This window comes from Oncorhynchus kisutch, linkage group LG4, assembly GCF_002021735.2.
Source record: "Oncorhynchus kisutch isolate 150728-3 linkage group LG4, Okis_V2, whole genome shotgun sequence".
In the NCBI taxonomy this organism is placed as follows: Eukaryota; Metazoa; Chordata; class Actinopteri; order Salmoniformes; family Salmonidae; genus Oncorhynchus; species Oncorhynchus kisutch.
Genome location: NC_034177.2, coordinates 19,478,185 through 19,501,431, shown reverse-complemented (window position 1 = coordinate 19,501,431; position 23,247 = coordinate 19,478,185). Strand labels below are relative to the sequence as shown.

Here is a 23,247-nt window from a genome sequence, read left to right as displayed (position 1 = left end):
CTTCCAACCTCCCCAAAGACTAGGAACCCATCCAAGGCCTACAGCCCCCACCTTGCAAAGTGCCTCAGCCTGTCTGTCTTCATTATGCATTGTTTAAATTCCACCCAATCAACATATAGCAATGCGACCCCTAACTGGAGTGTGTGTGTGTGTGTGTGTTTCCATATCAGTGACCAGATAACCACAGAAGCTAATCGCCACTGACTGTCTGGCAAAAGTATTCAAAACACTGATAATAGTGCATAACAAAACCCCGGCAAAACAATGGATCTATGCTCACAATTCAAAATCCTTCCTCTAATTCTTAACTGAGGCACTGAGTTCAGTTAGCTAAGCCTACTAAAATTATGGCCAATATGTTTTCCATTACATGAATTCAGTGTAAGTAATACATTCCAGTTTGTTATATAATGTGTATAATAATATGGTATTACTACAGGGGTTAAGTGAGAGAGCTGTGTCACCTTCGCACTTGTGGCTGGTGTCACTCTGGCGATGGCCCGCGGGACATTTACACTCATAGGAGCCAACTGTGTTGATACAGTTACCTCCTGCACACAGCCCAGGGATGGCCTGACACTCATCCACATCTAGAGAAGGGGGAGAGGGTGGGAAGAAGAATGGAGACCATTAGCACAAATAAGCAGCACTTAACACGAGTTGCTTTAAGAGATGCCGTTTAAGTACTCTGAGTCTTAACGAGTGAAGAATCTTCTAAAGCTTTACTGCCCACCCACTAACCTTGAATCAAATGGATTCTATAAATGTGGTTGAAATAAATGTGGATTTTAAGCTCTGTGATATACAGTGTCTTAGATTTGAAAGGGAATTAGGTATAAACATTACATCACTGTACCACAACCAATCATGATCGGTCATATGGCTAAAATACGTTTTTCAGGAGTTTTTGTTGCAGCATTAAAACCAGTTTACAGGACAGAACAGGGGATATATTTTGGCACCGCCACCTAGGAATCAAGACCAGTCCAGACTGTAGCCCTTGTTTGAGCAGGGAGTGGGTTCATGTACACGTATATTTTCTATCATGCCGTGAGTAAAGATGACGGAACTGTATGCGTAGGGTTCTGATTGGACAGTGGACACCATAACCAGGAAACACAAAACAGTGTCTTCTTTAAACTGGCTTAATGAGAGGGAAAAGTCATTTATCCCCTCATCTTCCTCCCCTCTTCACACATTTACACTTCGTTAGCTCACAGTCTGGCCATGATAGCCAGGAAGAGGTGTTGGCATTTTATCATCTTCAGTGGAAACACATTGACAGACCCCTCAGTGTGTCTAGAGGGGTTTGTTTGGGTATGTGAATATGTGCTGAGACTGGTATGTGTCTGGATGGTATGAAGACATGGACATAGAAACACGACGTGTGGGCAGAGACGTGCACACACACCTGGTCATCTAACTCTGCACCAGTCTCAGAGAGGGAAGTTGGCACACCGTGCCAGTATCCAGCCAAGCAACCAAGATTTATACCCCCTCTCTCTCTCACCCCACCCCACACACACACACACAAACTCAGTCTGTTTCTAATCATGTGAATACCTTCGACCTCTATTCCTTTTTAACAAAGCCTGAAAATGTGCTCATGTTGAGGAGCGCCGACTGCCAGCGGCGGCAAGAGCATCCAAACCCATGATGTCTGGAATGCTTTCCTTACATTGGGATTCATGTGCATGTGTGCTTTGAACTGGTTCCAACAGGACTTTTTTCGGGGGCTTTCTGGAGAATAGGTGCCTTCCTTGGTGTGTATACTTTATATAAAGGCAGACTGATAAAGGCTCAGTGAGAGAACGTGACTTTTCAGACAAAAAATACTATAACAGAAAAGCTATCAGGAAGGAAGGATTTCATTAAGCTATAACTGTCATACAGTCACGTCTGTGGCCAGGACTATTAATTTAGCAATAATTGTGTGTAATGAATGATTTGACTCAGAGTTGAATGTACAATGTCTGCTGAATGTACAATGTGTACAATGTGTAATAACTTGAATCAGCTTTGGATATTTTAGGAATACTTTGGTTTTTGAAGTGTCTTAAAGGGCACATCTGAGGTATGATTTAGTTCGAGCATCAATTGTTTTCTTGCTTTTTGTCCTGTGGCCAAAGCGGACAAATAATCCACTGAGCACATACGTCAATTCAACATCTATTCATGGTAATGAAGTGGAAACAACATTGACAAAACCCCAAGGCGCTCAGTCACCGGTAATTCAAAGGTGTGCAGAGTGAAGTTTGAAAGCCTAACTGCTGTTTCAGGATCATGTTTCTTTTTCAGTTGTTCAGTTCTTTACAGCTATTTTTCATTAGAATGTGTGCAAAAGCTTTTGTATAAAATGTGTCTCTCAGCACACCTTACTGAGAATGTGTCAACACTCAACATGCACTTTAGAGGACACTGCTGACTTGCAAAATGACTAACCACATCTAAAACTGACCTTACCTTAACCCTTACCTTAAACAAACCCTTATCCCTGACCCTAACTTAATTATAAATAATTCTGAAATGAAATATCTGTCTGGAATGGAGCGAATGGAATGGCATCAAACACAAGGAAACCACATGTTTGATGTATTTGATACCGTTTAAGGTACTACCAACCTCCTGTGGTATGTATGTGTCTAACAGAAGTGTTTTCTGAGGCCTCCTAAGTGGGGCAGTGGTCTAAGGCACTGCATCACAGTGCTAGCTGTGCCACTAGAGATCCTGGTTCAAGTCCAGGCTCTATCACAGCCAACAACAGATTTTTACCATGTCAGCTTAGCAATTTGACCTAGCAACCATTTGGTTACTGGCTCAATGCTCTAACCACCACACCAGTGTGTTGGAGTAAACACCTTGCAACCATGTCAGCATAAATGCACCCAACCCACCACAGGTGTCACTAGAGCACAATGGTACAAGGACATCCCTCCTGGCCAAACATGTCCCAGTCTCCTGGACATGTTTGGCTAAGCTGACATGGTAAAAATCTGTTGTTCACCCACAGTTCCTAGGTTGTACATAAGAATTTGTTCTTAGATACATTTTAAAAAAGGGGTCATTTTTTTTTATTTTACTAGGCAAGCAAGCCAATTAAGAACAAATTCTTATTTACAATGACGGCTTACACCGGCGACGCTGGGCCAGTTGTGCGCCGCCCTATGGGACTCCCTATCACGGCCGGTTCTGATATAGTGGATTCAAACCAGGTTGTCTGTAGTGACGCTGAGATGCAGTGATGCAGTGCAGTTGGGTTGTGTTTCAGAGGATGCATGGCTCTCTACCGTTCCCGAGTCCGTACGGGAGTTGCAGCAATGAGACATGACTTTAACTACCAATTGGATACCACAAAAAATATTTATATATTTTTTTTATATGAAATAAGAAGTGTTTTCCAAAATGTCCCAGATATGTTAATATACAAATCTTATGCAATAGTGAGATTTTACACCAGTGCAGCAAACGAGTGGACTCTATCAAGTACTGTTGAAATCAATTTGATCTGTCTGTATACGATGACACCTAGTGGTCTTATGGTTGATTTCTCCCTAACCATTATTTTTATCTCCCCCTCTCTGCTCACTGTTTTTGTGATCCGGTAGGTCCCTGAAAACTGTCTTCACTTCGTTCCTGTGCCAGAACTACGAGCCAAATGTCAGAGGAATTGTGGACCAATATGCAATGTATTGAGTGATATTTTGTTGTATGCATTTTTTGTGTGACAGCAAGATGTACAGCTAGCTCATGGAGATGACACATCTAGCTACTTTAAACTTCACAACATGCTCGCTCATGGCTATGTGAATGAATGTGTACTGACTGCATTGCATGAGAGCTGTATCTGTATGTGCCGGCATTTTTGCGTCCCATAGGACAGTCCGTCCTGGTTTAAATGTTGACAACACTAGAGGGTCTACCATTTTTGACAACACCGATCCTACCATGCATGCAAAGCTAGTTCGCATCTTCTTTAAATTATACTTTACTAGCTAACATAGCTAGATCATCAAACTGTATTTTCTTTGCTATTTCTGCACGATGGTACTTATTAGGGCCTTGAATCTCATACACGGACCTCACTGTCACCACTGGTCATGTAGCTAGCCAGGGATGCATCAGTTTCCATTGGACTAGACTAGAGCTTGCTAGCTAGGTAGCTAACGCTGGCTAGCATATGAACGTTAGCTAGCTAGCTAATGACGATACACCCTAGTCGTGGGTCTGCAAAATCAAGCAAATGGTACTGAACTCATGATAACATGTTTTGACATTGTAGTAGCTATTGCTGTTTTGGTTGTTTGTTTTTCGCTTAGTGACATTGTGAATATCATCTTTTTGTCATTTAACTCTGATTTATCTAGCTTTATCTAATCTGGTTTCGGCATGATGACTGGTCCCAAAATTACACATTTTTGTTACTTGTAATTTTGGTTTTGGAGTTTTGTGAAGCACTGATTAAACAACTCTGTTTATACCAAGTTCGATTCTCCTGCGCCTGACTTCCGTGCCACCAACACGCACGCACCCATTACACAAATTCCCACAAGACTTCCCACTAATGGATATGAAGCCTCAGAAATAAAAAAATCTGGTCATGGATTAGGAGCCACTTCCTATTTAGAAACATATACATCCTGTTCTCAGCATCAATAAAACTCTTTCCTCTATCTTGTTAAGTGTGTTCAGGTGTGTTGGCCACACCCACTAACTGGCCACGAGATTAATGAGTGCCTGTTTCCTTTGAAATGGGGTCTGTTTGAATAGACTGAAATTAACAGCTTTGTATGCGTAAAAAATCATGGCATAGTAGCTACATCCTGGTGGCGCAGTGGACTAATTCCATGGATATAAAACAGAAGATTATAGGTTTGAATCTTACTGGTCACAAAAAAAAGAAATGTGTTTGCATGGTTATTGCCTAAGAAAAAAAAATTCTATTTTAAAAAATGAACCCCAAATAAGATTGCAGTCTTATTAAAAGTATTAAGGAAGTTATTTAAAACCACCCAAATAACCTCAGAGTGTTAATAAAACCTCCCAGGAAAACCTTCAAAGAACGAGAGTAAAATGTTCTCAGAACCTCCCTGTAACCTAAAACAAACGTCCCAAGAACAGGAACATTTTCACATACAGCCAAAGTGAAACCAAAAACATATGTTCCCAAGGAACCAAATGTGCTAGCTGGTAAGTGTCCCCCTTTGTAAAACATTACATAAAGGCAATCCATTATCATGAGATGAAGGTGTTGGCTAGACATATCCTATTAAAATCTCAACAAAGAGGAAGAGGCTCCAGTCCATGGAGGGTCGTTTGAACATTGCTGGGGGGTGAGACGCTGTGTTTCATAAGAGGGCACGCTACCTCTACACTCTTAGAAAAAAGGTGCTATCTAGAACCTTAAAGTTTTTTTTGGCTGTCCCCATAGCAGAACCCTTTTTAGGTACAGGTAGAACCATTTCTACAGAGGGTTCTTCATGGAACCCAGAAGGGTTATTTCTACCTGGAACACAAAAGGGTTCTAGCTGGAGCTAAAAATGGTTATGGGGACAGCCATAGAACCCTTTTGGAACCCTTTTTGCTAAGAGTGTACATGTCATCTACTGATACAGCCTCACTGCTTCATCTGGTTGGACTTTATGGAGCCTACCCACTGGGCACACCACCTCATTTTAACATGGAAATGTGGGGAATATTTGGTTGAGACGCTGATCAATGAGATTTCAACCTTTATTCACACACTCAAAAAGACAGCCAGAAGTTTGTTGAATTACCAATGTGTTATCACTATGCTTTCAATCATCTAAAAGCACAACAAAGTTCAAATGGGAATACAATGTCAGATATGTTGTATTTCTACGTGTTATCACTGTTTTATCTAATAGCACAACCAAATGACTTGGATTGCAGTTGAGATTACATTCAAAGTACATAGTGCAAGTGATCAATGTTGTTCAATATTCTGCGCAGATTGTGAAGCTCTCCTCAGACCTGAAACCTTTGCATCTTGAACATAAGACATTTATAGTTACATTTGGCAAACCTCAAAATGTGGCCATGGATGTGTTCCCAAACTTAAGGTTGAATAACTACTGTTACATTCATTTGTAACCCTTCATTTTTGTTTTTAATTTTATTTACCGTATTACAAAAATATTCTTGAATTGTGTTTGGTTGACAACGCAACCAAATATATCTTTATCTGAGCCACTGAAAGTTTGATTAGCTTTAGGCTTATTCTTAAACTTTTTCTGGTTGAGATGGATATGTGAATCCAACATATAAATGATTTGTGGATACACAATTCCCGTTTGTCTACAAACAAATTAATAATTGATATGCTGGATTTATGCTTCCATTTCAACCAAACATCTAATTGAAAGAATAGGACCTAATCCAATCAAACTTTAAATAAAGTTTAGTCTCATTCTTTCACTTTTAATTTTGGTTTAGTTGGAGACGTGAATACAACATATCATTTGTTAATATGCTATGTACTGTATTGCAAAAAGTGATAATGAATTGTGTTTGGTTGTCAACAAATTCCAGTTTGTCTGGAAATTAATCATTTATATGTTGGATTCACGTCTCCATCTCAACCAAGAATCAAAGTTAAATAATTTACTTAGATTTTTGGTTGAGATGGAGACGTGAATCCATCATATTAATGAATAACTTGAAGAAGCCCTAGGCCTATATGTATTGTCTATTTTTAGTTGAACCCTGGGTTGAATTGAAACAATAGCAAATGCTATATAGGCCTAAATAGTATCATTGATGATTTCTGATTTATAAAGTATGGTTGCATTTCATTTGCTCTGTTAAACCTCTCACCCCCCAGCTCTGTTAAACCTCTCACCCCCCAGCTCTGTTAAACCTCTCACCCCCCAGCTCTGTTAAAACCTCTCACCCCCCAGCTCTGTTAAACCTCTCACCCCCCAGCTCTGTTAAACCTCTCACCCCCCAGCTCTGTTAAACCTCTCACCCCCCAGCTCTGTTAAACCTCTCACCCCCCAGCTCTGTTAAACCTACCCTTTGTAATGACTTCGATAACAGTGAATATATTTAGTTACTAAGAAGTCTTCAATAATCATTCTCACGACAGCCCATTGGTAGTAGTCAGTGACAAATATAAAAGATAAGTAAGGCTGGGCTGGTTAAAACCCTGGATGAGAGACCAAATGAATAGCTGTAGATCAACTCTCCACTAGAAGATAGTTTTTTTTGATAGTGGATATAACATTGAAGATCTGATATTGTTTCAAATGTATAAATTCAACAACTTTTATACAAGGTGATGACAAACATGTGGTTGAAATTTCACCCTCAAAACAACTGTTTTTCAAATCCAATGTATTTTCCACGTAGATTACACGTCACAATACGCTGACAAACAATGTTGAAACCCAGTGGGTAGTGTGGAGGCAGGGAGGGGCCAGACAATGAAGAGAGAGAGAACAGCCTGTATTTACACAGACACTGGCCTGGGTCTGCTGCTGGAATGTTGATGAAGGAAGGTGAACTTCAGTTCATGTAGCGATGAAATGAGAACTCTCCTCTCTTTCTCTGGCTTTGATGTGTATCTCAGCTCTCTCTTTCTCTCTCTCTCTCTCTCTCTCTCTCTCTCTGTGTGTGTGTGTTGGTCTCTCTGTATGGGTGGTGGTTGCAGGCTGCAGGAGTTTGGTTGTTTATGGTGACAGATCAAGTAATGGTTATAGTGTTTGTGATGAGGAGGGTGAGTGTGTTTGTGCGTGACTCACTTGTTGAGTTTATTAGACTGAAGATCATCCAGGTGTGTTTATATGCAAGTGTAAAAATGCATGTGTGTGTGTGTGTGTGTCTGTGCGTCTTACCCTGGCACGCTCCACTGCGGATGTTGGGGATGAAGCCTCGGCGACAGGGGTGAGGCTGTGCAGGGCACATCTCACAGGGGTGTCCCCATGCCCGTCCAATGGTGGCACAGCACAGGGTCTTGGTGCACACAATGCCACTCAGCTGGCCCTGGCACATCTGGTTGTTGACCTGCGTAAAACAGGGCCCGGTCCTGTAGTCTAGTGGGAGATAAGGCGAAAGGGGGATACCTAGTCAGTTGTACAACTGAATGCATTCAACTGAAATGTGTCTTCCGTATATTACCCCAATGCCTCTGAATCAGAGATGCGGAGGGCCGCCACAAATAGTCAGCCATTTTCTTGTTTCACTTCTTCAAAATGGCCTTCTGAATGTTCTGTATAACTGAAAGCCAAGTCTATTTCACAATTCTGCTAGCTACGTTTCATTGAATTTGAAGTGTTATTGAATTAAATATAAATATACACTAAATATGTAAGAACACCCTTTAGTAGCATTTAAATGTTGCAGTAGGAGATATTGGGGCCTAAGTCAGAGCAGGCACTGTCTGGGTGAATTTATTTACCTCCCTCGTCTTTAACCTATTTAAATGTACGCTGCTGCTCGTTCCTGGTTAGAGACGTTGGTCCGGAAATGCGTTGGACAGTGGATTCTCCTATTCATTTGTCGAATGGGATAACTACATTATATAATGGGAGACCCATTTAGTGCTGGTTCCCAACAATAACAACCTTCCCAGGACAAACATTCTCGGTCCAGCCTCAGGTCTGAAGCTGGTCTAAAGGTCTGGTGGACCGTGGTGAAGCTATCACGACCGTACCAACAACATTTGTAACCTCTCAGACTGTACTGTACTAACACAGATACAGTGTGTCACTGTGTGGAAACAAAGTAATTAGAAGAACTCAATGTCCTCAGACTTCAATGGCCACCTTGCTGCGCTGCTCGCCAGGCAACGACCGCAGCAACATAATCTTGTTAACCGCACTTCACGAATCAAACACAATGAACTCATGCTGAAACCATTTGAGCAATATGATTTCCATTCAATCGCACGTAATAAAACTCAAACGGGCCTAATGATGGCTTCTGGTGTGGTGGAAAGGCCTTATTAACTCCAGTAGTGGCGCCAAAGCTAATACAGCATTCATTAGAGGTACTGTAGATGGAGAATGAAATAGAATACAGGGTCTGAGAGGCACTGTCAGGAGGAATGTAACTAACATAAACCCTGGAGAAGTGGTTTAAGTTGATCCTCTTGAGTTCTAAAGGAGATGTACAGAGAGATAAGGCAGATTATTGTGGTCGCGCTGCTCTTATAACTCCCTGGTGCTAAAACTAAAATAAAGGTCAATCACAGCCAGCCCAGACTGAAAATGAGAGAGCAGCAGAAAGCAGAAAGAGTGAGAGAAAGAGAGAAGACAGCACCCAGCAACTTCTAACTGTCCCCTCTCCTCTCCTGCTCACACCCATGACCTGACCATCTTGCCTGGACAAGATTGTCCCCCTCTCAGTGGCAGAGACCCACTGGGGCGATCACCGCCATCTGGGCTTGATTAATCTGGCCTGGTTGGCCCTGGTCCAGATGTGTCCAATGGGAACTCTGAATCACTCTGGACTACATCCACAACCCCCCACTAACTAACAAACACTGCCTCTCCTCTATTCTTCTCCCAGTCAACACATTAAAAACTCATGTAAATCAGAATACTCACACTAGCTGGACTCATATGGTCCAATCCTTTATGTCCGTCATGCTTTGATCTGGTTTTGATCTAATCAACGATTTCAGTACACTCTTAGAAAAAAGGGTTCCAAAAGGGTTCTGCGGCTGTCCCCATAGGATAAGATTTTTTGGTTCCAGGTAAAACTTTTTGGGGTTCCATGTAGAACCCTTTGTGAAAAGGGTTCTTCATGGAACCTAATAGGGTTCTACCTGGAACCAAAAGGGTTCTTCAAAGGGATCTCTTGGGGACAGCCAAATAACCCTTTTTTGTTCTAGATAGCACCTTCTTTTCTAAGAGTGTAGAACTTAGTGGTGGAAATGAGCGAGGACCAATGACCTTTATTGAGAGCTACAGTATAGGGAAGCTGTTCATGCAAAAGGTATGAGATGACTTGGAAGGGAGACATTTAAATTTTAAAGAAAGAAAGAAATAAAGAGAGAGAGAGAAAGAAAGTGAAAGCTGTGGATTTATCCCTATCCGGCTGCCATTCCTTTGATCAGCAGTGAGGCCCTGAAAGTGAGGAGGCGCCTGGGCTTTCCCATGGCCAAACCTTTCAGAAGAGCTTTAGTCGACTGCTGGAAGCTCCAGCCAAGTTCAGCAGAGCCCTGTCTGTCTGTGTGCAAACGCCCGCCCGCCAGGCCAAACAAAAGACTGGAGCGATCAGAGAGTTCGCTCTTTTAATGGACTGAATAACAATTGCCACGCCAAGGTCTCTATGTCTCAACGCCACAAGATCCGACTGACTCAGAACCAGACAGGCAGGCCATGCAAGAGGCCATGCAAGTGTGTGTGTTGATTACGATCAGGGAACATGAACATTCCAGGGCCAGAAGAGTTAGGAATGGGAATGGGGTATAAGGAGGTACTGGCAGAAGTCAACAACATTCAACAATTTGGTCTGAATACAGTTCAAATTGCTCAATAGATCCTCTTCTGTATTCTGCCTTTCACCAACACACCTCCATATTTAGTCACATCTGTATCCTTTCCAGGTATCTCCAGTGTCCTACACATCCTCCCAACGATATGAGCATTCTGAACTGAATGTGTATGTGTATGTGTGTGTGTACATGTATGTGTTTGTGGCTACTTTTGTATGTCTGCACGCATCTAAACTCCTCAAATGTGTGTATAGTAGCTACACTATATATACAAAAGTATGTGGATACCCCTTCAAATGAGTGGATTTGGCTATTTCAGCCACACCCGTTGCTGAAAAAAATCGTGGCACCGTCATAGGATGCCACTTTTCCAACAAGTCAGTTTGTCAAATTTCGGACCTGCTAGAGCTGCGCCAGTCAACTGTAAGTGCTGTTATTGTGAAGTAGAAACATCTAGGAGAAACAACGGTTCAGCTGCAAAGTGGTAGGCGCCACAAGCTCACAGAACGGGACGGCCGAGTGCTGAAGTGCATTGTGCGTAAAAATCGTCTGTCCTCGGTTGCAACACTCACTACTGAGTTCCAAACTGCCTCTGGAAGCAACATCAGCACAATAACTGTTCGTCGGGAGCTTCATGAAATAGGTTTCCATGGCCGAGCAGCCGCACACAAGCCTAAGATCACCATGCACAATGCAAAGCGTCAGCTGGAGTGGTGTAAAGCTCACCGCCATTGGTTTCTGGAGCAGTAGAAACACATTCTCTGGAGTGATTATTCACGCTTCACCATCACACTTCACAAATCTGAGTTTGGCGGTTGCCAGGAAAACGCCACCTGCCCGAATGCATAGTGCCAACTGTAAAGTTTGGCGGAGGAGGAATGATGGTTTGGGGCTGTTTTTCATGGTTCAGGCTCCTTAGTTCCAGTAAAGGGAAATCTTAACGCTACAGCATACAATGACATTCTAGATGATTCTGTGCTTCCAACTTTGTAGCAACAGTTTGGGGAGGGCTCTTTCCTGTTTCAGCATGACAATTCCCCGTGCACAAAGCGAGGTCCATACAGAAATGGTTTGTCGAGATCGGTGTGGAAGAACTTGACTGGCCTGCACAGAGTCCTGACCTCAACTCCATTGAACAGCTCTTGTGGCTGAATGGAAGCAAGTCCCTGAAGCACTGTTCCAACATCTAGTGGAAAACATTCCCAGAAGAGTGAGGCTGTTATAGCAACAAAGAGGGGACCATGATTAATGATTAAAAAGAGGGGACCATGATTAATGCCCATGATTGTGGAATGAGGTGTTTGACGAGCAGGTGTCCACATACATTGTGGTGTTTCTGTTACTGTTGTGAACAGCATTATCAACCGGCCCTTAAATCTACTTCCCCTTCAGCTGGAAGTGGCTCTAAGAGGCTGAACCCTTCCTTACGACACTCACCCAAACGTGATGATACACTAGAATGCTTCCCTGTGTAACCCCTGCTTTGAGACTGTGGGAGACTGGGAGGTTTGGGGAAAGTGAGAGAGATAAGCTTAAACGCAGGATAACAATCTCTCTCCAGTGATATAAAATTGGCTTTTGGCACCAGAAAGCTGTGTTGCCTGACTGCTAAGTTAATGGATAGCATTCTTTGAAGCAGAAACCACCACTGTGGGTAAATATGCAGAACACACACGACTGTGGAAACTTAAGTGAACACAGAGGGCTCAGTACCGACACAACCCAATTCTTGCTACCCATTAAAAGAGTACTTTAGGGTCTGTTATCGCTCTTTCAATGTCTGTCTGGCAATTATTTTATTTCCACAGATACAATTACTTATCCTCTCAAGTTCATTCTAAAAACAATTTATACTCTAATTCAGAACAAAATTGACTTATCCTGGGTTCAAGTCTGATTCTGCTTCAGTCATCTTGTCACAGTGTCGTTTGGCAAGGCAACCATGTGGCATTACTGATTGGAGAAACAGTCAGGCACCCAGGCTTAAAGTCTCTGGACTCTCCATCATTGGTACATTGTGGGGACTCTCACTTCTAGGACGTCAACTGATTTTCCATCAAGCAAGATCAAAGGCTGTCCTTCACTGTGCCTCTTAGGACCATTCACAAATTAATTTACGAGGTCATTTTTTGAGGGCGAATAATTTCCCCAAATTTTTTTTTAGGGGAGAATAATCTAAATTTAGTGCCACTATGAAAAGTGGACTCAAAAGCCAGCGTGTGTTTTTAACTTTTCCAATGACACATAAAACATCATTTGGCGATGTCATTAAAACGACATAAAAGGCATAACATGACGATGAGGTAGTTACTGTACTCTACTCATTACAGAGTCACGGATCTCTCTTTCTGGCAGCATGTCCCACTATGCGGTCTCTATGGAGCAAAAAATGTCACACTTTTCTCACTTGAATCCATCCTTCCCTTCCACTGGGGGAGCCGTTGACAGACTACAGGAGGGGGACAGAAATAGCAACACTTGCCCCTTTCCACTCCTTCCCTCCTTTCCATCCCCTCATCATCGGCCTGATGTCATCATGGGACCAGCTCTCCCGTGTTTTCTTCGCTTGGTTTGTTTGGGCTGGTCTGGGCTGGCCTTAGCTGGGCTGGGCTGACTGTGTGGGCCCATAAGAGTAGTAATGTTCACTATTGGATCTGAGCCTGGTTAATGGACGAGAATCACTGAACACATGAGCAAAACAACTCCCCGTGTCAGCGTTTACACAGCTGCTTTGTAATGAAAGGGCTAGGATCTCCAGGCTGCAGAATGGACGGCTGCAGGCTGGGGGAGGCTGGGGTTAGGGTTAGGCTGCAGGTTTAGGGGGGCTAGGGTTACGGTTAGGCTGCAGACTGGGGTTAGGCTGCAGGCTGGAGGGTTAGGCTGGGGATGGAGGAGAACTGGGGATGGAGGAGGCTGGGGTTAGGCTGTAGGCTGCAGGGTTAGGCTGGGGATGGAGGGGGCTGGGGATGGAGAAGGCTGGGGATGGAGGAGGCTAGGAATGGAGGAGGCAAGGGTTATTCTGTAAACTGGAGGGTTAGGCTGGGGATGGAGGAGGCTGGTGATGGAGGAGGCTAAGGATGGAGGAGGCTAGAGTTAGGGTTATTCTGTAAGCTGGAGGGTTAGGCTGGGGATGGAGGAGGCTGGTGATGGAGGAGGCTAAGGATGGAGGAGGCTAGAGTTAGGGATTATTCTGTAAGCTGGAGGGTTAGGCTGGGGATGGAGGAGGCTGGTGACGGAGGAGGCTAAGGATGGAGGAGGCTAGAGTTAGGGTTATTCTGTAAGCTGGAGGGTTAGGCTGGGGATGGAGGAGGCTGGTGATGGAGGAGGCTAAGGATGGAGGAGGCTAGAGTTAGGGATTATTCTGTAAACTGGAGGGTTAGGCTGGGGATGGAGGAGGCTGGTGATGGAGGAGGCTAAGGATGGAGGAGGCTAGAGTTAGGGTTATTCTGTAAGATGGAGGGTTAGGCTGGGGATGGAGGAGGCTGGTGATGGAGGAGGCTAAGGATGGAGGAGGCTAGTGTTAGGGTTATTCTGTAAACTGGAGGGTTAGGTTGGAGATGGAGGAGGCTGGTGATGAAGGAGGCTAAGGATGGAGGAGGCTAGAGTTAGGGTTATTCTGTAAGCTGGAGGGTTAGGCTGGGGCTGGAGGAGGCTGGGGTTACGGTCATACTGCAGGCTGGAGGGTTAGTGTTAGACTGGGGATGAAGGCAGCTGTGGTTAGGATGCAGGCTGGAGGGTTAGTGTTAGACTGGGGATGGAAAACTCAGCTGATTAGAGAGTTGCCAGAGTGGCTGTCAGTCTGCGCTGTAACTCTACCTTAACCAGACTGTCTGCAACACACACACACACATACCTTTCACCAATACTGCTCCTGGGCTCCACACCCCGCCAGAGAAACCCATTATATCTGCAGATTTCACAGACATTAAGTCAACAGGGAAAACAGCACACCTACTGTAACCATACTGTGCTGTCAAAGCACCTCTGGGCTTGGTTTTATAGTAATACCATAGTACCACTAAATGAAACCCTGGGGCAGCGTGAGTCAAAGGTTTATCGAGGTGGACGTCTTTACAGCCTTCACAGGAAAGGATAGTACTAATAATGACATGTAAATTCTCACTGAGATGATGGCTGTTGTCTTAAGGAAGTCCTGTATTTATGTGAGAATTAGAGCATATCTTCTTTCTTTGGCTAGATGCTCTGTCGATGATTGAGGAGGAGCAACAGTTTTACAGCATCCTCCAAACTACGGCAAGCGAAGACGGAGAGAAAGACAGACGGTGTAATATTTTTACAGGACACAGTGAGGAGCCAGCAGGGGATCTGACAGGTTGGCACCAGACACACACACACACACACACACACACACACACACACACACACACACACACACACACACACACACACACACACACACACACACACACACACACACACAGGGGCGGTGGGTGGGGGGGTTTACAGTAGGGATGCTGGGGTCCGGTAGTCTGCCTTTTCTCTTAGCACAGAGACTGTTTGTGCCTGCCTCTGTGTACACAGCTGGGGAGTCCATTTTGACTTTTACCTCCTGCCCCTCCCTCCTCCCCTCTCTCCCTCTCTCCCTCGCTCCACTCCTTGTCGGGAAATGTCCACGGCACTCCGCAAAGAAACGTTTTTCTGTCATTCCAAGGCACTTTATTTATTGCCAGATGTCTACGAAGCTCCCTCTCCCCCAGTGTTGTGTTTTCCAAGAAAACAAGACCCAAGTTGCTTAGGGGGGAGCAGGTGGAGGCCAGGGGAGAGATCAGGGGGGAGAGAGCAAGGGGAATGGGGGAGAGCAGGGGTGAAGGGGAGAGCAGGGGGGAGAGAGCAGGGGGAAGAGCAGGGGGAATGGGGGAGAGCAGGGGTGAAGGGGAGAGCAGGGGGGAGAGAGCAGGGGGAAGAGCAGGGGGAATGGGGGAGAGCAGGGGGAGGCCAGGGGAGAGATCAGGGGGAGAGCAGTGGGGAGAGAGCAAGTGGAATGGGGGAGAACAGGGGGAGGCCAGGGGAGAGATCAGGGGGAAGCAGTGGGGAGAGACCAAGGGGAATGGGGGAGAGCAGGGGGAGAGCAGGGGGAGGTCAGGGGAGAAAATCGCAGATAATTTTCTCCAGAATTGACTGTATTGAAATGACATGGACCCAAATCATACTGAGACATAGTCCCACTGAGACATAGCCCCTCCCCCTAACCATTCATCTCAGCTGTAGTTTCTACAAGAGGGAGTTCACTATCCACAACACTACACAATCCAGATTACAATCCCTGGTTAAGCCCCTACGTGTCTGTCTGTCTGTACTTACAGTATGAAGTCATCCTACGGTCACACTATGTCTAGACTTGAAGTTAATATAAGCTTTAATAGGAAATCTCTCGACTCCCCATCATTGGTACATGGAGGGGACTTTCACTTCTAGGACCAAGACTCATTTTCCATCAGGCAAGATCAAACGCTGTCCTTCACTGTTCCTCTTATCTAGACTGATCTGAAGTTCATATATACAGTAGATCAAAGCCTTTAAAGGTCCTGGCTCACAAATGTCCACAGTACTGGTTGGTGTGTGATGAGAAAGTTGGGTGTCATGTGGCGTCTCTCAGTCAGAGCCCGAGGGAGGCACTGTTGTGATGTGTCTGTCTGTAAGAGGTTTTCAATAAATCTTGAGAACCAATGGATGTTGATAGAAGAAGGTTTCTTTAGTGTTAAATACCAAATCATTTTGGCTATAGTATTTAGTTTAAAAAATAGTATTTTGGCTACAGCCTTCAACCATACACTTCAAACACATTGGTTTTTAACAATAAAGATCAAGAAACATTCCTGTGTCAACTTCCATTTATCCTCCAAGGTTGTTGAATACCTCTGCCATCTCCAGTCTGTTCCTCAGTTGATAATGTCTGTGAGCAGAAACAAGGGTTATGGGATGAACCAGGATCCCGTGTTGATTATGTAGCCACCTATGAGCAGACCCGTGAGTTTACTGTAGGAGTGAAGTGGAAATACTGGCTCTTACCTCTCTCACACTGCGGGCCAGTGAAGCCGTAGACACAGGCACATCTGTTGGGCCCAATACAGCGCCCTCCGTTCTGGCAACCATTCTCACACACAGCTGCAGAGAAGAGAGGGGAAGAGGTGTGTTAGGGTTCTGAAACGAACACACACGCGCACGAACACACACACACACTCATGCCACACATACACACACTAGCCGGGGGAGTGCTGAGTGAAGTAGATACTCACGCTGTCCACAGTGATTGCCGGTGTAACCCTTCTGACAGGAGCAGGAGTCTTCCTGGCAACTGCCTCCGTTCATACACCTGACGTTACAGCTCTGCACTGTGGGACAGACACACACACACACACACACACACACACACATACACACACACACACACACACACACACACACACACACATACACACACTGGGGTCAACAGATGCTGCCGGAACAACTTGCCTGTGCTAGCCGAGGACCTCGACTCAACCAGCTGGTGGTCACATACACAAGCAATGAACCCCAGGTGCTTGGTTTAAATTGGAACACCATTACAGTTCAACTCCATATTTGTGTAACAATGTTGTACAGCTAGGTCTAGTATCAGACGTGTGCCAAGACTAACAGTTCGTCCAATGGAATTGACACTTGGGTACTGACTGTCTTTTACATACTGGTATTTGGGCTCTAAAAGCATTTCAGTTCAACTCAACTATATCAACACTCACTTTGTACTATAACATTTGTAGAGCACTCTTACTGCAATTCTGGGCTGTACTTGTGTAGACTTAATTGTATTAGTATATTGTAGAGCACTTTACTGCCAAACAAGGCCCAGGCAGGCCCCACTCCAGCTACAGTATAATCAAACAGATTGTGGAGGCTATAAGTTAAGCCAGCTGTTTCCTATAGATGGGAATGTGCTGAGAGCTGAAAACCTCAATTCTGGAGGAGCAGCATACTCAGAACTCAAAGCAGTGAGCTTTCGACAGACTGAAAGACAGGAAAAGCCTGCCCAGACAGATGGACAGGCAGGCAGGCAGACAGATACACAGACAGGCTTGACAGACAGACAAGAAGGCAGGCAGGCTGACAGACAGAATGACAGACTGGCAGACAGTATGTTCGGGGGATGTGGGGAGATGTAAAACAGGACCCCCACTGCTCTGCTCTATCCTACCAGATCTGGCAGAGAGCAGCCATCCCAGAGCAGAGTGAGAAGTGTCAGCAGGCTTCAGTTAGGATGAAGCCTAGCCAAACTTGGCCAACCGAACCGAACAAATGTGCTCGCATACTCCCTTAAAAGACCTTCACTTGAAAAACGGGAGAAAAGCCTGTCCATTTTGAGATGCCATAGTCAGTATACACTAACTCAAAATAGTCTGAATTAACCTAAGACAACTCAAGAAATGTGTAATTTCTGACGTTTTTGCAGAGGAGATCTTAGTAACGTAATTTTATATCTAACTAAGATGTGTGACACAATATTTCTGAATTAAAAAATGAAAACGAGTCGTCTCTTATTGAATGACAATAAAGACTTTATTGAAGAATCCCTACTGTTGACCAATCACCAACGAAGGGGCGTAGACTTCGGCTCCGAACTTCGGCTTGCCTACAGAAGAAATGGTGTGCCTGAGCAGCAGAAAAAACTCTCACTGAAGTCCAAAATGAACAAAAACGTCACAAAACGTCATCTTACCGTGTTATGGGCTCTTAACCAACCATGCTATTTTGTTAGTTTTTTCGCATTGTTCGTAACTTGTTTTATACATAATGTTGGTGCTACCGTATCTTATGACCGAAAAGAGCCTCTGGACATCAGAACTGCGATTTCTCACCTCAAACTGTACGAAGAGTTGGTCTTCAATGAGTCGGACAGGAGGGACATACTACAGACACCCGACCAGGCCCAGATCCCCGTTATTCGATGGAGAAGGAAACTGAGATTTTGCAGAAAGAGATCAGGGTGCCTTGTGAGGATCAGGCGATGAGTGGCTAATATGCCCTTGCCTTCTGTCCTGCTAGCTCCTAGTGGCCAGGGACTTGAATCCAGGGAAACTTAAATCAGTTTTACCTAATTTCTATCAGCATGTTAAATGTGCAACCAGAGGGGGGAAAAAATCTAGACCACCTTTACTCCACACACAGAGACGTGTACAAAGCTCTCCCTTGCCCTCCATGTGGCCCTCCATTTAGCACAGACTGGAATATGTTCCGGGATTCTTCTGATGGCATTGAGGAGTACACCACATCAGTCACTGGCTTTATCAATAAGTGCATCGAGGACGTCGTCCCCACAGTGACTGTACGTACATACCCCAACCAGAAGCCATGGATTACTGGCAACATTCGCACTGAGCTAAAGGGTAGAGCTGTCACTTTCAAGGAGCGGAACTCTAACCCGGAAGCTTATAAGAAATCCAGCTATGCCCTCAGACAAACCATCAAACAGGCAAAACGTCAATACAGGACTAAGATCGAATTGTACTACACCGGCTTCGAGCCTGCAAACGATTACAGACTATAAAGGGAAGCACAGCCGTGAGCTGCCCAGTGACACAAGCCTACCAGAGAAGCTAAATTACTTCTATGCTTGCTTCGAGGCAAGTAACACCGAAACATACATGAGCGCATCAGTTGTTCTGGACGACTGTGTGATCACGCTCTCCATATCCGATGTGAGTAAGACCTTTAAACAGGTCAACATTCACAAGGCCGCAGGGCCAGGCGGATTACCAGGACGTGCACTCTGAGCATGCTCTGACCAACTGGGAAGTGTCTTCACTGACATTTTCAACCTCTCCCTGTCTGAGTCTGTAATACCAACATGTTTCAAGCAGACCACCATAGTCCCTGTGCCCAAGAACACTAAGGTAACCTGCCTAAATGACTACCGACCCGTAGCACTCACATCTGTAGCCATGAAGTGCTTTGAAAGGCTGGTCATGGCTCACGTCAACACCATTATCCCAGAAACCCTAGACCCACTCCAATTTGCATACCGCACCAACAGATCCACAGATGATGCAATCTCTATTTTACTCCACACTGCCCTTTCACACCTGCACAAAATTAACACCTATGTGAAAATGCTATTCATTAACTGCAGCTCAGCGTTCAACACCATAGTACCCTCAAAGCTCATTACTAAGCTAAGGATCCTGGGACTAAACACCTCCCTCTGCAACTGGATCCTGGAATTTCTGACGGGCCGCCCCCAGGTTTTAAGGGTAAGTAACAACACATCCGCCATGCTGATCCTCAACACGGGGGCCCCTCAGGGGTGTGTGCTCAGTCCCCTCCTCTACTCCCTGTTCACTCATGACAGGCACGACTCCAACACCATCATTACGTTTGCTCATGACACAACAGTGGTATGCTTGATCACAGACAATGATGAGACAGCCTATATAGGGAGGAGGTGAGACCAGGCCGTGTAGTGCAAGGACAACAACCTCTCCCTCAACGTGATCAAGACAAAGGAGATGATTGTGGACAACAGGAAAAGGAGGACCGAGCACGCCCCCAGTCTCATCGACAGGGCTGTAGTGGAGCAGGTTGAGAGCTTCTAGTTTCTTGGTGTCCAAATCACCAACAAATGAACATGGTCCATGCACACCAAGACAGTCGTGAAGAGGACACGACAAAACCTATTCCCCCTCGGGAGACTGAAAAGATTTGGCATGGGTCCTCAGATCCTCAAAATGTTTTTGTAACAGCACCATCATGAGAATCCTGACGGGTAGACATAGACTGTTCTCTGCTAGACTGTTATAGACTGTCCCCCACCCTAATTACTGTATTTGATCCCCATTTCTCTTTCTGTCTTTACAGGATGTGATTCCTGAGGTGGCATGACTGAATTTCCTGGAAACCTTCTTCACCTACAGTTTCTCTAGAACTTCCAGTTACTGTATATGACCCAGTAGTAGCGTTCTGACTGACTGTACACAGCTGGTCCAGCTAACGACCATTCTGACCCCAGGGCTGGCTAGCATCTTGTGCAGACACTTGGTGATGGATTAATGTGAATGCCTTTGGACTACAGGTTTATGGGTTTGTGTACAGGTCTATTCTCCCTGGACTCAACCTCAGCTCAACCCAGAGCTCCAGGACAGTGGGCCATATTGTTGAACTCCCACAGCATTCAGCCTAATCTCTTCTCAGGCCAACAGGGAAATGAAACATGAAATATGTCAATTCCAGCATGACGTAATCATGCAATGGTTTCATCAATGCAGAGTACATTTTTCAAATGTCTCTCATTTGTTCCAAAAAAGCAATTCTAGGTCACAAATGGGGGGGATAGGAAGAACATCAGACATGGTTGTAAACTCTAAGTTTACAGAACCTTTGTGTTACAAACCATTCAGGGGCTGGAGGGGTTCATGTGTTTTCTCTTTAACGGGGGGTTGGTGGAAGTGGAGGGGGTGGAAAGGGGGCGAGATGGCCCGTTCCTGTGACCTGTGCCTAAAGCGCCACACATGCTGAACAACAGGTAGGAGGTTGGGGTCCCACAGATCCGGGGAACCACAATGTACCTCTGTGTGGCTGCCCTGTGGGTCGGCCTGCATCCTCCACATCTGTGTGATTTTTACGGGGGGTTGAGAGAGCACAGGAAACTAGTGGTCGTGGGTCTGAACACTGAAGCACTTTATGACTGTGTTCTGTTCTGTATAGGCTTATTCGCAGCTCCTGGGAATAGTGACATGTCAACGTCAAGTTCACTATGGAGATGTCATGTCGTCAAATACAAGTGCTCTGAAATGTTGACAAACTGTGTCTGAAACGATTCACAGCATGAAGTTTTTCATTGCCATGCAAATCAATCTGCCTTAAGTAACAGTGTAGTCTGGTGAGTTTGTCTGAATCACATTTCCATCTTTCACTTATGGACTTCAGTAAACAAAACTTCATCTGATTAGTAAAGTTGATCAAATAGGGCTGGATAATCTCCATTCCAATATTTTTTGGGACCAGCTTCATCTGTGGTCCATAGTGTTGAAATGAACTTTGGAAGTGATTAGGGTTTCCAAGGTCTTCAGAACGCTTTCATCTGGGGCTCTTCTGTCTGTGTAATAGATCTATATAATACCACTTCCCCACAGTTGAGCTGTGCTGAGGCCGTTTGGACCCTGTTAGTTGACAGCTGTTTCTGAGGGACTGTGAGGTAACGGGAATTATAGTTCTGGGAAGAAGTCTGACATGACTGGACTGATCCAGGACACAACTGCTCCTCTGGAGACTAGATTATTATGGCCAACTGATATTTATATTGTCTACATTCATTTATTTGTCAGGCACCATGTTGTAACAAATTCTGCGATAATTAACAGATCTCCCTTAGGACAGGTCTCCCTTAGGACAGGTCTCCCTTAAATATGATTTGGACAATCTCAATGGGATGAACTTTATCAATAAAGAATAAATAAATCAAGTTTATTTGCCTCTGTGACGGAAATGAACCCACAGCTATATGACTATAGCACGTGTATGGGTTAAGATAGATATAAACAGCTTGATCAAAAACATGTTGCTCATTTCTTCTGAGTAGTTACAACCTCTACATTCCAGATGTGGCCTCTGAGCCATAAAAGTACTATCAATAACCTGACCAATGACTACGGTGTCAGAGACTGGATGTAATTAAAGGGAAGGGAAATGCACAGTATTTACCAAAAACTCTATATAGCTTCTGTTAGTCTGAATTACCCAAAACAGTATTGCAACATAGGAAGGCCTGAAATTTCTGTAAGGTGTCAAAGTGCTTTGCTTTCCTACTAAAAACAAGCACTGAGACACATAGTGGAAACTGAACACCCCAGTGAAATAGAGCCACAGGTCAACCTACATTATCAAAACATATGGAGGATTGATTTAGACAGAACAGGTTTTTATGTATGTTTAGTATCAAATATAGCTTTATTGGACAGAAAGTCCCCAGCTGTACGAAACCTGTATGAAACAGAGGCCACGCTTTGACAGAGACATTTCCCAGCACTGGCCGATTGGTGTATTTATGCCATTAGCAGTCATAAACATGCATGACCCTTGACCCCATAAAATCTCCCAGAAGGCCAGAGAGAGAGAACAGTCTTTATTGATAGACACAACTCACAGTGTTGAATTACAATATTTCTGGACCCTTTGCCAAAAATCAGACAAAGCAAACTCTAGACCTACTATTCTTGTCCTAGTTCATCTGGACAATCCCAATACTGTAAGGCCGGTCTGTAAAAAGCCCATAAACCCCCTATATGAGAGCAGTGAGTGTGCAGTGAGTGTGACAATCAGTTCTCTACCACACTATGGGAAGCTCCTGCCTCTAGGGCCTCTCTCTCTGAGGGAAATTACTTCATACTGTTTCATACCACATCATTTGGCTCGGCTCTGCTGGAGGCCTGGAGGCCTATCTTGTCTATGGAGGGACGTTAGCCGTTCATACTCTGGTTTTGGGAACTGTTTTCCCAGCACATAAAGCTGGTGTTGGGCCTCTCTGGGGCATCTGACCAGTGTGGACTGTGGAGTCGATCCCTGTTTTACACCTCAGGGTCAGACGGGGAGGCCCGCGCTCAGGGCTCAGTGTGCGTGTACAAGGGCCTGAAGGGGCTAGGCGTGACTGACGAGACTGCCCGGGCCCAGCCGAGCTTGCAACACACTCAGTAAGTGTTGTAGAAGTACTTCTCTAAAGGCTAGGAGCCTCAGCCATGTGTATTAATCCTCCCAAACCCTGTGACCCGGAGACTGCCGTCTGAAGCGGCTTAAAGTTTCAG

The 23,247-nt window shown here is 44.8% G+C and overlaps 1 protein-coding gene across 3 annotated transcripts in view; it reads right to left on the bottom strand.

Moving 5' to 3' along the window:
- Window positions 1-23,247, bottom strand: part of fbn2b (fibrillin 2b) — a 119,604-nt gene that overhangs the window by 79,578 nt on the left and 16,779 nt on the right. For all 3 annotated transcript variants that reach the window (XM_031822601.1, XM_031822600.1, XM_031822602.1), the window contains exons 5-8: window positions 16,717-16,812; window positions 16,490-16,585; window positions 7,854-8,051; window positions 465-590 (exon numbers count right to left, since the gene is read on the bottom strand). In XM_031822601.1, coding sequence (XP_031678461.1) covers window positions 465-590; window positions 7,854-8,051; window positions 16,490-16,585; window positions 16,717-16,812 — 516 coding nt within the window. The remainder of the gene's footprint in view (window positions 1-464; window positions 591-7,853; window positions 8,052-16,489; window positions 16,586-16,716; window positions 16,813-23,247) is intronic.